The sequence below is a fragment of the Pimephales promelas genome, chromosome 11 (genome assembly GCF_988280905.1).
Source record: "Pimephales promelas chromosome 11, fPimPro1.hap1.1, whole genome shotgun sequence".
Lineage (NCBI taxonomy): Eukaryota > Metazoa > Chordata > Actinopteri > Cypriniformes > Leuciscidae > Pimephales > Pimephales promelas.
Window position 1 is genome coordinate 6,419,697 of NC_142779.1, and position 12,257 is coordinate 6,431,953.

At 36.7% G+C, this 12,257-nt stretch overlaps 1 protein-coding gene across 1 annotated transcript; it reads left to right on the plus strand.

The window, feature by feature from the left end:
• The first annotated feature begins 1,247 nt into the window (after positions 1-1,247).
• On the plus strand, positions 1,248-11,942 carry LOC120479755 (protein LBH). Its single transcript, XM_039672514.2, has 4 exons — positions 1,248-1,639; positions 9,509-9,593; positions 10,156-10,372; positions 10,543-11,942. Exons 2-4 carry the CDS (start codon positions 9,510-9,512, stop codon positions 10,593-10,595), a joined length of 354 nt encoding a protein of 117 aa, XP_039528448.2. The 5' UTR covers positions 1,248-1,639; position 9,509; the 3' UTR covers positions 10,596-11,942.
• The last annotated feature ends 315 nt before the right edge of the window (positions 11,943-12,257 follow it).

The following is a 12,257-nucleotide window of genomic DNA, read 5'->3' on the forward strand; positions in this document are numbered from 1 at the left end:
GGCCAGGCACAAAACGGTGCGTTTTTGCAAACCCTCAAAAAGTGACAACTTTAACATGCTTTAAAATATCTGTGGGGTATTTTGTGCTAAAACTTCACACACACACACACACACACACACACACACAAACAATGTCTGCCTACCCTACTCCAGTATGTTCTCCTGTTGAGGCCATGCCCTGAAATTTAATTTGTGTCCATTCTTGTGGTTGCTTAGATATTGGAATTGCACCAGCATTTGACTGGTTCTTTACTATTTTTTTACTATTTTTTACTATTTTTTTACTATTTGACATTCTTTACTATTTTTTTTAAATGAAACGCAATGAATCAAAAGTAATCCCGTTAGTAGTAGTTAAAGAATGGACTAAGAATCATTTGTAAGAGATTTACATTCTGTTTAGTTGGATGGCAACACAAAATCACATTTATTATTTATGAGTGTAACAATATTATATTGACATGACACTCCTTCCTTTTTCATCTGCATTGCCATTTAAGCTAGAAATTATTAAAATACATAGATGTTGATTAAAAACTGTTACTAAATTCACAATTTTTATAAAACTGGAATTTAAATGAAAAAAAAATTGTATAATATTCAACAAGTAACCTTGCTGTATAAGGGGAATTGACTGATTGATTGATTGATTGATTGATTCATTCATTCATTCATTGATTCATTGATTAATTGATACGGACAGCAGGCTGGGGATTAAAAAGACTGATTGAAAGACACCCTAGTCAGTGCATTGCAAAAAAATATATAAATCATTATAATTTCAGTGCAATAATCAATGAGTAAAAATAAGTGTGCAAAAAAAAAACAATTAAAACAACATATGGAGTTTGTATATGTACTGTGGTCCAGTCAGAGCAGTAATTATACATACAATAATACAGTAACTTAAGCTGGTTTGATTCTTAAAACTAATTAAAGTTTAAAAGGCAAGGGGAAAATAAATAGGAAAAGGAAATAGGTGTATACCACGGTGGAAAAAGTGAACACCAGTCACTATTGTGTCCTGTTAAAGGGACCTGACCAAAATATGAACAAAAAAGTCACTGTTTACATGGAATATGAGTGTAAACAATCACGCAAACAGCATGCCTATAAATAGACCTCAGTGGGAAAAAATCCAAGTACAGCAGCAGGGGGCATCAGCGATCCATAACCAACAACAATCTTCCTTAAACCAGACAAGCTTTCAAGTTTATTAAAGAACACTAAAGCCATTATTATCCAGTAACATGAGGATGAATCTTTCAGAGAAAGTTGCTTCTAAAAATCTGGTAGTGCAGATCACTAAACTCAGCCAAACACTTGCGTAATAATCTTCATCTGGAAGGATTCAGAGATCCTGAAAATGACATGAAAAAACAAGCTTCGATGACGACGTGGATGCGTGCTTCTCGTAACCAATCGTACAGCGATTCATGTTGCATGTATGCAGCTCTCAACATGTAAATGAATGACGTTGGTAGGATGAGCACAAGCACTGTGACAGCATTCAACAGTAACTTTCCGCTCGAACTGGACGGACTGATGTGAACGGAAGCTGCGAGAGACATTTAACGGGAGGATATCTCAATATAATACAATTTCTTACACTTCAAGAAGAGAAGGGGACAAAATAAAGGTAGGATATTTGACATTATGGTACATTGCACGTTTGAAGTTAAGTGTTAAAAAGAGAAGGTATTCAGTCTCAGGAAACCAAACACACATTGCTGAAAAACTTAAAGGTTCATCTGCATATAATTTTTGTGTACATCTTTTTAATTGCTTATCTGCTGTAGCCTATATTCATATTTAGTCTATATTCCTTTGACTAAATTAAATTTGGTCCCTTTTTATGATTTTTTAAGCTATATGCGTGCAATTTGTCTTAAAACCACATTTGCATTTCTATGGAGTTGCATATTAGAATTGTTCCATATTGTTTCATACTAGTCCATTATAAGAGAGATTTTTTTTATATATATAATGACTTTAACAATGAAATTATGACTTTTAACTAGGCCTATGTGTTGTAATTGTCATGTTCAGGAAACACATTAATAAAATCCATTAACTTTTTTTGTTTTTTGTTTCTTGATTCATGTCAGATGTCTTTTGGTTGTTTCTAACTTGTAATATTAGCAAATTTGCACAATGAAAATTAAATCTAATATTTTGTATTCATATATTTGTTAAATTTTAGTAAAAAAAACACAAAATAAAAACGTATGCATCAACTGTTACATCATGCAGTAACTCTTCATAAAGCAGTCATTTTTTCAATGATGTCCAAAAAAACAAAACAATATCAATATCGTAATGACATCATACCGATAACATGACCTCACTGACAGGGAGATGATCCTAAATAGTCAACCCAGTTACCATTTTTAACTGATTATTAAAAGTTTCACGAAACTTAAGGTCATGGCCTTAAACACTATAGGCTCCTAATGGCTAAATTAACTATAAAATTGTTAATTTTGATTGTTTATTTATTTCAAAGCGTAGTTATATGGCAAAATAAAATAAAAATGTTAAATATTAAAAGAAAAAGGCACCCATCTTGTGGAATGACCATAAAATCGAAATCTGTGATTGGCAATTAAATGCTGAGATTAGAAAGTTGGGTGTAGTTGGGTCAAAGTTAAAGCAACTTTAAAATTAAAAAAAAAAATGTACCTTAAAATAATGTTTTCAAAATCGTTTCAGTGGTTCATCAAGTCGTGACATGATGAAATGCACTTATGCCACCGCTTTGCGGTCCTTTATCTGATGAGCGGTCTTTTAGTTCGAATGAGACATGAGAAAACTACACATTTGACTTGCTTTACGGCAAGCATTACAAATGCTGAGTGAGGTGGAGCGTACTCGACAGTAGACTACAACTACATGTAAGCCGGGTAGCTTTTGAATTGCCATCATGATTTCAAAGAGGAAAAGTTACTTGGTGTTGCTTTAATTCTATTAGAGCGTTACAAAAAAACAAAACAAATTCTATAGTTTTAACTGTCTATTCATTTCAAATATTTAAGTAAGTCATATTTCCCACAACATTTTCCTCACCTGTTTGATATGTTCGATATATTACAATGTTTCTTGATCAATCAATTCACTGAAGGAAACCTTTAAAATCCAGGAAGCCTTTATTTTCCTTCATGTCAATATATTAATCATAAAATAGTTCCTCTCTTTGAACTCACAAAAGGTCTAGACATGATTTGGCATGTATGGTGACGTCTGTGCTTGCAATCCAAAAATCATCTGGCAGCCAGAGGCCTTTGAAGCTGTATTAAAATGATATCAATAAAAATAAATTCCACCCATGCTTATGGGCATTAATACAAGCACGCATGCATTCATGTGTACGCACAAAGAAACCCATAGACCTCACGCATTAATGTCAAAGTTAGACCATACTTTATTGCATGTGCTTTAAAAGCCTTGAGTTGAGCTGCCTCTATATTCGCCTTAAGCAAAGCCACAATTAAAGGACAGTTCTAAGTAAGAGTATCTGTCAGTGTTATTCTAATTACACCACAATGTTACATGAAACACTGCATTCAGTCTCACAATCCTTTGAAAAATAGCAAAACAATAATCAAACAATTAGACCCAACATGTTCCTATTGGTTCCCTGGTAACATCTTTTCTAACATTCTACAGAAATCTGTTTATTTTTCTCATCTAGAAGCTTAACAAAATACCGTTATAGCAACTAATAAAGCACATTACCACACTCATTGTGACAGTTCACCCAGAACTGGTTCCCCTTTTTTTCTCTTTAGTGGCTGGGGGTGAAAACTATAAATATTACTTAGGTTTGCATTGGCACTGAAACGTATCGTATTGAAGTACTGACAGCATCTAAATTATTTATGTATCGGTAACTTTACAGACTTACAAATGGATAAAATTCCCTTTTTTCTTATACTGAATTCATGGAATTAATTGGTTGATTCTGTTGCAATTCATGTAAATTCAATTATTTCAATCACATTTTTTACTCATTTTGTGACTTCTGATGCAAACTCATCTCAAAGAATTACATAATGTTAAACAAATAAACCGTAAGAAAAAAACATAAAATCAGTAACATTTCTGTAAATGTTTAACCATTACTTAACCATTAATTCCCAAGGCGTCATATACTGACGCTTTTGCCAATGCATATACATCTAACGCACATTTAGAAGGCACCCTTTAGCGTCAATATAACACGCTTCGTTAATGGGTAGGTTTGCGTTTCGGGTAGGGTTAGGGTTAGACCACTAGGTGGTGCCTTCTGGCTCATATATATCTGCGTCTCATATTGACGCTAAAGCATGTGCATTGGATGTATACACATTGCCAAAAGCATCAGTATATGACGCCTTGGGATGAGAACGGGCTGGAGGAACAGACCCAAATTCAAGCCTTTATTCAAGAATCTTCATCTCCATCTTCAAGTTGCAGCTGTAAAAGTGTCAAACACTTGTTACAAATTATAATTAATTAACAAATAAAAAAATGTTGACATTTAAGTTAAATATCCTTTTCGTGGGAACTCACCGCGCGACTGAATATTGACACTGTGGGAACGCTGGTCTCTGAAGCATGACTGAATTTTGGCTGACGGTAGTCATATGACGTAAGACGGTGTGAAAGTCTATTTTCATGGCCATAGGCAAGCTCAGGCTAGGTCAAGCTGTCAATGTCAGGCGGTTGGGACTCAACGCAGCTGCGTCAAACATCATACCTTTGGGCCTTTTGAACATGAAATAATTGCAGCGGTGGCTCAAGACCAAGGGATTGTCCCCAAGGGGCAACTCTTTTCGCATCATCAGGGTTACACACAGTAAAAGGTTCTATTGGCCAAGTATGGAACCCCAGGGTTCTATATAGAACCCAGAGGAACCCTTTTTTAATAATAGAACCTTTTAGGGGTTCCAAATACGTAGCGTTGATAGAACCTTTTAAGGTTCTATATAGAAGTCATATGACGTAAGACGGTGTGTCATATGATTATATCTGCATTAGACATCATCGGCTTCTTTGTCTTCAGAAAGTGATATATGTAAAAATTTCTCTTATTTATTGGCCCCTTTCCCAAATGGAACCTCAAGCCTTGTGATCATCCTGCGCCGGATGTGAGATACCACTTTCAGGCCATATGGCAACGTGGCAACTTCTGCCAAGTGTGTCTCCTTGGGTTCTGCGAACCATGGAAGCGTTTACAGGATCCAGCGGGGTGCTACCTACGTTGGTGAGCACAGAGCAGGCTCTGGTGTTGGAGCATGAAGTACAGTCTTTTTTGTTGAAATAGGCTATAGAAATAGAAGAGAACATATATTCCTCTTCCTGAGAGGAAGTCGGGCTTCTAAAGCCGGTACGAAAGAAGGATCTGCGTCATCTGAACTGTACTCTACAGACTTAAAGGTTCAAAATGTGAACAATCAAGTTCATCGTATTTGAAATCAGATCCAAGGACTTGTCACAATAGATCTAAAGGATCACATATGATATCCATCCTCAGGTTTGGTTTTGGGGGGCGAAACTTGCCAATATCAGGTTCTTCCTTTCGGCCTAGCCTTGCACGTTTGTACCCTGCACGTAGAGTCTATTTTCATGGCCATAGGAAAGATCAGGCTAGGTCAAGCTGTCAATGTCAGGCGGTTGGGACTCAACGCAGCTGCGTCAAACATCATACCTTTGGGCCTTTTGAACATGAAATAATTGCATCGGTGGCTCAAGACCAAGGGATTGTCCCCAAGGGGCAACTCTTTTCGCATCATCAGGGTTACACACAGTAAAAGGTTCTATTGGCCAAGTATGGAACCCCACGGTTCTATATAGAACCCAGAGGAACCCTTTTTTAATAGTGTATAGAACCTTTTAGGGGTTCCAAATACGTAGCGTTGATAGAACCTTTTAAGGTTCTATATAGAACCTTTTCTTCTAAGAGTGTACCCTAGTGATGTGGAAGAAACCTTGGTTCTTGGCCCAAGGTCCCGTTTTGAGAGCATTGTGTTGTCCCAAAATACTAACAACAGATGCTTCCCTCACAAGCTGGGATGCGATCCTAGATGGCTGCTCTGCTCAGGGTTTGTGGAGAGGTCACCATCTTTCGTGGCACATAAGTTGCCAGGCGACGAGGGCTGTATTTCTGGTTCTGAAATACTTCTCCCAGACCTCAGAGGCTACCATCAGACAACACATCAGTAGTCCCATACTAAATCAACAGGGTTCATGCCCTATTTCCAGACTGGCATCTCAGATCCTGCTCTGGACCCAGACTACATACCTGGGTACCTGAATCAGGGATCAGAAATCCTTTCGAGGCAGATGGAGTCAATATGGTTGAGGTTTGGCAGAGTGGAAGTAGACCTGAGAATTTGACACACCGTCCACTCCGGTTCACCTTCATACCCCCAGCACCCTTGAGGCTGGATGTCTTGGTTAAAACATGGACAAGGCTATGTTTGTATGATTTGCTCTTCCTCAGTGACGTGTTCTGTGCTTCTTCAGGTCCTTCTGTCCTCTGCCTTTTCAATCTGAAGAACAGGAGACCAGGAGAGGCTTAATCTTGTATGCCCTGTTTGGTTCTCAGCAGCTGTTCAGAGTACAGGGGCTATAAGAGCCCACACTACTACCCCTTTTCCACCAAAAAAGAACTGGTTCGGAACTGGTGCTGGTTGAAAGTTGGTTCAGAGTTGGTTCAACTTGCGAACCCTTTCAGAACCTGTTTGTTTTTCCACTGACTAGAGCGCCCAGGGAACGACGTCATTATATCACTGTGTATGTCGCCATACGTCTTAGCTAGAAACGCTTGCAAGTACAACATTACTTTGGGATAATCTCTAACTCTTGTACCAAGAAGGCTTTAAAAACAATTGAAATATGTAAGTCTTTTAATCTTTTCTTTTGATATGTAATCTTGTATGATTACAGTGACTGTTTTCTACTTTGCTTATAATGTTTTCAAAAAAAAAAATAGAAACGCTTGCGCCAACTTCAAGCAAAACAATTACAAAGGCGGACTCCATCGTGTTTCTGCAAATGTTTCTCCTGGCTTTGCGATCCTATATTATGGTCAGAACACATCTAAACCCGCCCCAGCCCCTGACGTTAGCATGACGTGGTAAAAGAACGGTTCTAGTCCAGCAAAGAGTTGGTGACGCTTTGGAACCAGTTTTCCTGGCCGAGAACCGGTTCCTTGGCTGTCGAAACACAAAGAACTGGTTTGCGCGAAGGCACCGACTCCGAACCGGCTCTCAAAAGGCTTTGGTGGAAAAGGGGTATACTAGGGATGTGGCCCCTTCAAAGGTGTTACTGTACTATTCAGACGCAGCGTACTATTCCCTCGAAAGAAAACATCTTGGGTTAGACTGTAACCTTTGTTGTTCCCTGAGTAAGGAAGGAGAGACTGCGTCTCCTTGCCATACTACATCATACCTGAATGTCGTTCTTCAGCCAATCAAAAGCTGATGATGTCAAAAGCAAATGTACTTTTATAGTCAAATAGCGCACCATCTTACGTCATATGATTACCAATCGAATTGGTGCTGTTTCACATGTGCTTAGAAACCAGTCACATGGAAGCGTTCCCAAAGCGTCAATATTTTAACGCAGCACCTCGTTCCATATTCAGGGAACTGAGGTTATAATCATAACCCGAGATGTTTTTCATCTAATATTTCTACAGTTTTATTTAAATTACCGGAAATTATTTCTAATTGTTTTATTTTCAGTTAATGATAATAATATTAGGCACTGCCTTAGCCTGAGCAATTTAGTTGTCATTGTCAAAATAACGTGATTAGTTTTTATGGGTCTTTGTGCTATCCAGCCTTTAACTGCTGAATAATTGAACAGGATTTGTGAGTGTGGATGTGAGTGGGTGTACTAACTAGTGTTTTCACAGTTTTATTATCCTTCAGCATTCGTCCCTCATATTGTCTGTTCAACAGACTGCAAACAGGCATGAGTTCGCCATCAATCTGAATGAAAATGATGGAGGATAATATTTTATAATTTTATCACGCTTCGTATTTGCATACACACCTGCAGACACAGTGTCACACAGCAGTCAAAGCCTGGAACAAAGAATAGCTGGGGTGTTTGGTTTTGTGCATGCTGTTAAAACCATGTCAGTTTGAAAGGGACAGGAAGGATTTTTTTTAGGGATTACAGACTGAACAAACATGCTGCAACTGACATGTTGGCGCATGATTTTCTTCATTTTTTTCTAGTATCTTTTTTATTAAATTAATAGTTCACACACAATTCAAATTGTGTTATTATTTACCTGCTTCTACCCTGTGTTTTTTCTTTTTTTTTTCTATGAATCACAAAATTAAATGTTTGGCTGAATATCCAAGTGGCTATTTTCCATACAACAAAAGTGGATGGTATACTGCCAAGAAAGAAAAAAAATCTCTATAAAAGCAGTTCCATATGTGCTAAATAATCTGAAGCCATACAAACACTTAGTATGAGCAATATGGGTAAACGATTTAATATTTTTTCATTGGTTATTCATTGTATTGCATTAATAATTCTCTTCATCTCTTGTGATCAATTCAAAAAGGACATTTTTGATGTCAAACGCCATTGGTTTTTCCTTGTCATATGATTAAGATTGGCTTTTGTGTTCCATTGAAGAAGAAAAAAAGGATTTAAATGAAATTTCAAAATTATAATTTTGGGGTGAACTAATCCTTCACTGTTCCTTGGCAAAGGTTATGTATTTGTGTGTTAGTGTTATAGTCTGAAAGTATTGTTCTTATTACGATACACAGTTTCAAACAATATATACTACTGTTCAAAAGTCTGGGGAATGCTGCAAGAAAATGTATAATGGCTTCCAGAAAAAATATTAAGTTGGACAACATTTCTTGAGCAGCAAATCAGAATATTAGAATGATTTCTAAAGGATCATGTGACACTGAAGACTGTAGTAATGATGCTGAATATTCAGCTTTGACATCGCTAGAATAAATTACATTTTAAAAAAATATTAACATAGAAATCAATTGTAATAATATTACTGTTTTTATTCTATTTTTTAAATTAAATTAATGCAGCCTTGGAGAGCATATAGAGATTTCTTTGAAACACACTATCTTACAGGACCTACATATTGTCTGTTTTTGGGTTCCCTGAGTTAAGTTCCTCTTGCCTGTTTTGAGTCCATGTGTCCTTGGTTGATCTGGTTACCTATTAGTTGATTGATCTGTTCCAACTGTGCCTTATTTTACCCCCCATTAACTTGTACTCCCCTGTTTTGTTCAGTTGTTTGTCTGTTCTCTTCCATTTTATGTGGTTTTCTGTTTTCCTGTGTTCTTCAAGTGTCTCTGAATGTTGTTACTTTCTATTAAATAAAAATACTACTTGCAAATGTACTGTATACTCTCCTCTCCCTGTGTGAACCAAGTACTGATTATATACTTCATGTTCCTCGTTTTCTTTGTCAGCAGGCATTTGCTTGTTTATATATAGGCTAATTTATGATTCATTTTCTTGTTAGAATGACGGATATATTGAACAACCCAGAACACAGTCGAGAAGATTTCACTATGAGTGACACCGGAGAGCAAGGCGTTTCCTTTCAGGTTGGTGTCTCATCCAAATCTTTTCATTGGTCAGTTGATCAGTTCCTTCAATGTCATCTGATCTCTCAATTAAACTTTCAACTGATTTAAGATTCTGTGAATACCGTATAAACATAATTGTCATCATTTTCTCAACTTCATGTCTTTCAAACCCTTATGACCTTCTTGCATTTTTAAAGAACAACCTACATGCTCTTTTCACATAATGAAAGGGCCATTGAAATACTCAATATCATACTGTGATAATTAGCCTGGAATTTAAGAAAATAAATATTGTCCTGTTCAGATAACACAAAGTTATAGTATGGATATATTTATGGTGTCATTTTGTTGCTTGACAAGCTCTGGTCCGCTTTTACTTTCATTATATGAAAAAAAAAAAAAAGATATTCTTTAAAAACTCCCTTTTGTGTTCCATGGAAAAATGAAAAGGTATGGAACAAAATGGAAGTGAATAAATGATGACAGCATTTTCCATATAGGTGATCTCTTTCTTTATGTCTATAAACACAAGTGGAGCATTCAACATACTTTATCTCAAAGATAAAACATCTATTTTCAGATTTTTCCAGACACAAAGGAGCGCCCCCCCAAGCTGTCCAAGCGCTTGCCCTCCATCGTAGTGGAGCCCACAGAGGGAGAGGTGGAGAGTGGAGAGTTACGTTGGCCCCCAGATGACCTAAGAACCACAGACCCTTCCAGCCATACACACATACCATCTGAAGAGATCACACAGATGTCTGCTTCACACACCCAGATATCACACAGCCAGAGTGCAGGTGTGTAAGACAATAATTGAGGAAAAAAAGCTTTTGTTATTAACAATGATCCGCATTACTAGTACAATGGTCTAAAGGGGAACAACTAAATATATGCTTATATGTGTTTCAGTTTAGAGAAGTTAATTTATAAATGACTATATGTGCATTCCCCCCCCCCCCCCCCTCAGATGAAGTCAAGTGCAGCAGTCTGGAAACATCAGGGGCAGCTGAGCGTAACTGAAATGTATTAAAGACACTGTAGGAAGTCTGTCATTATCACAAGTTTCAGTTCTCACACAAACACAGCTGACAACCAACACTGGCAGGCGGGTGTGAATAAGATCAGAGCTCACAATGCTATATCTGAGCACCCTAACACATGCATGACTTTAAAAAGACTTTTTTTCAAAATGGCTTTCAGATTCGAAGGCCTAGTTTTGTATCTTTTCGATCTTTATCTTTTTGATGCGGAAGTGATGAAAGTAGCTTAAAAAATTTTAGGTAAGTCTGAGAATATACTGAAAGGAGTGTCATTCGGATGCCACAACTTGATAAAATTTGAAGAACTGTTCCTGGATCTTAAGTAAATGGTAAATCAGCTGGCCAACACTGCATTATCATTTAGCTTTAATGACCAGCTGATTGTACTTACCAAATAAATGGATGTAAAATATTGATTTGAAATAATTTTATTAGGTGAGATGAAAGCGATCACAGAGAGATTACAAAATTTTAACGGAGATAAAAACAGATCCGTTTTTTTAACAGTGATTATACAGAAATATTTGTCCATAGAAATTTGTAATTTACTCATCAGAATCAATTTATATAATAAGCACAACATACACAATGGTTTTGGATACTTGGCGTATATCCATATCAAATCTAGAGCAAGATATGATTTGATTTGTTGTTATGCCATTCACTTTGATGTATCCCAGAAGCCCATATATATTCAATTATTATTGCAGTGACCAATGTAAATCTCATATTCATGTGAACATTATTAATCATTACACACTCAATGGCTGAAAACTTGATGTGAGGAGACTCAATCCTCTCCAGGCTTGTGAGGAATGACTGCTGCTGAACTTCAAACATGTCTGCCTGTCAATCATCCTGTGGGCAAGGACATGATTATGTCTCCAAGCCCTGTCTGACTTTCAGCAGACTCGAAATTATTAGATACACAATATTCTCAAAGGACTAAATACAGAGACATCCTACAACTTATTTGAAATTCTGACTTTAAATAGTAGTGTTTGCTTAGACAAGCAGCTATTACTATTTTCTTTCTTAGGGTTAGGAATTTAAGTATTATACTTTGGTATATAACTCGCTCTGAACAGGTTGTACTACTGACACTTCATTTCATGCTGGGAAATACTGGGAAGGCCAACTCCAATATTGTGACTGGCAGTTAGTAACTATGCTTTGGCGAATATGTGTCTTATTTTTACGGTCTCATTCGTATGTTTTTGTCCAATCTGCTTACACTCCAGTCATGTTTAGGGGTGGAAAAACCGCCACCTCGTAAAATAGGTTGTGAGATTGGTTTGGTATTGCACATACAGGCATAAGTCACTTGCATTTTTTTACAAAAAGAAAAAAAAAGAAAACTAGATTTACAGCAATAGTTCAGATATTAATGTTGATATTTTAGTGATGTGATTCTAAACCATACACTTCATGATATACATTGCACTCATGATATTTTCTTAATTTGGGAAACTGCCTTGATGTGTAACTCTGTTTATTATATTAAATCACATTTCGTCTACTGTAATATTATCATAAAGCCATAATGCTTATGTTTGCTTTGAAAACCCTCCATCACTATCATATATGATGTGTCTCCATCAAGATTTTTTTTAAATCTTTTTTATTGGCATGCATTGAAAGT

Bases quoted from the DNA above. Each gene is read 5' to 3' on its own strand.
- LOC120479755 (XM_039672514.2), top strand. From the start codon at position 9,510: ATGACGGATATATTGAACAACCCAGAACACAGTCGAGAAGATTTCACT. The intron at 9,594-10,155 runs GTTGGTGTCTCA...ATCTATTTTCAG, and splicing joins AGCAAGGCGTTTCCTTTCAG to ATTTTTCCAGACACAAAGGA. The intron at 10,373-10,542 runs GTGTGTAAGACA...CCCCCCCCTCAG, and splicing joins ATCACACAGCCAGAGTGCAG to ATGAAGTCAAGTGCAGCAGT.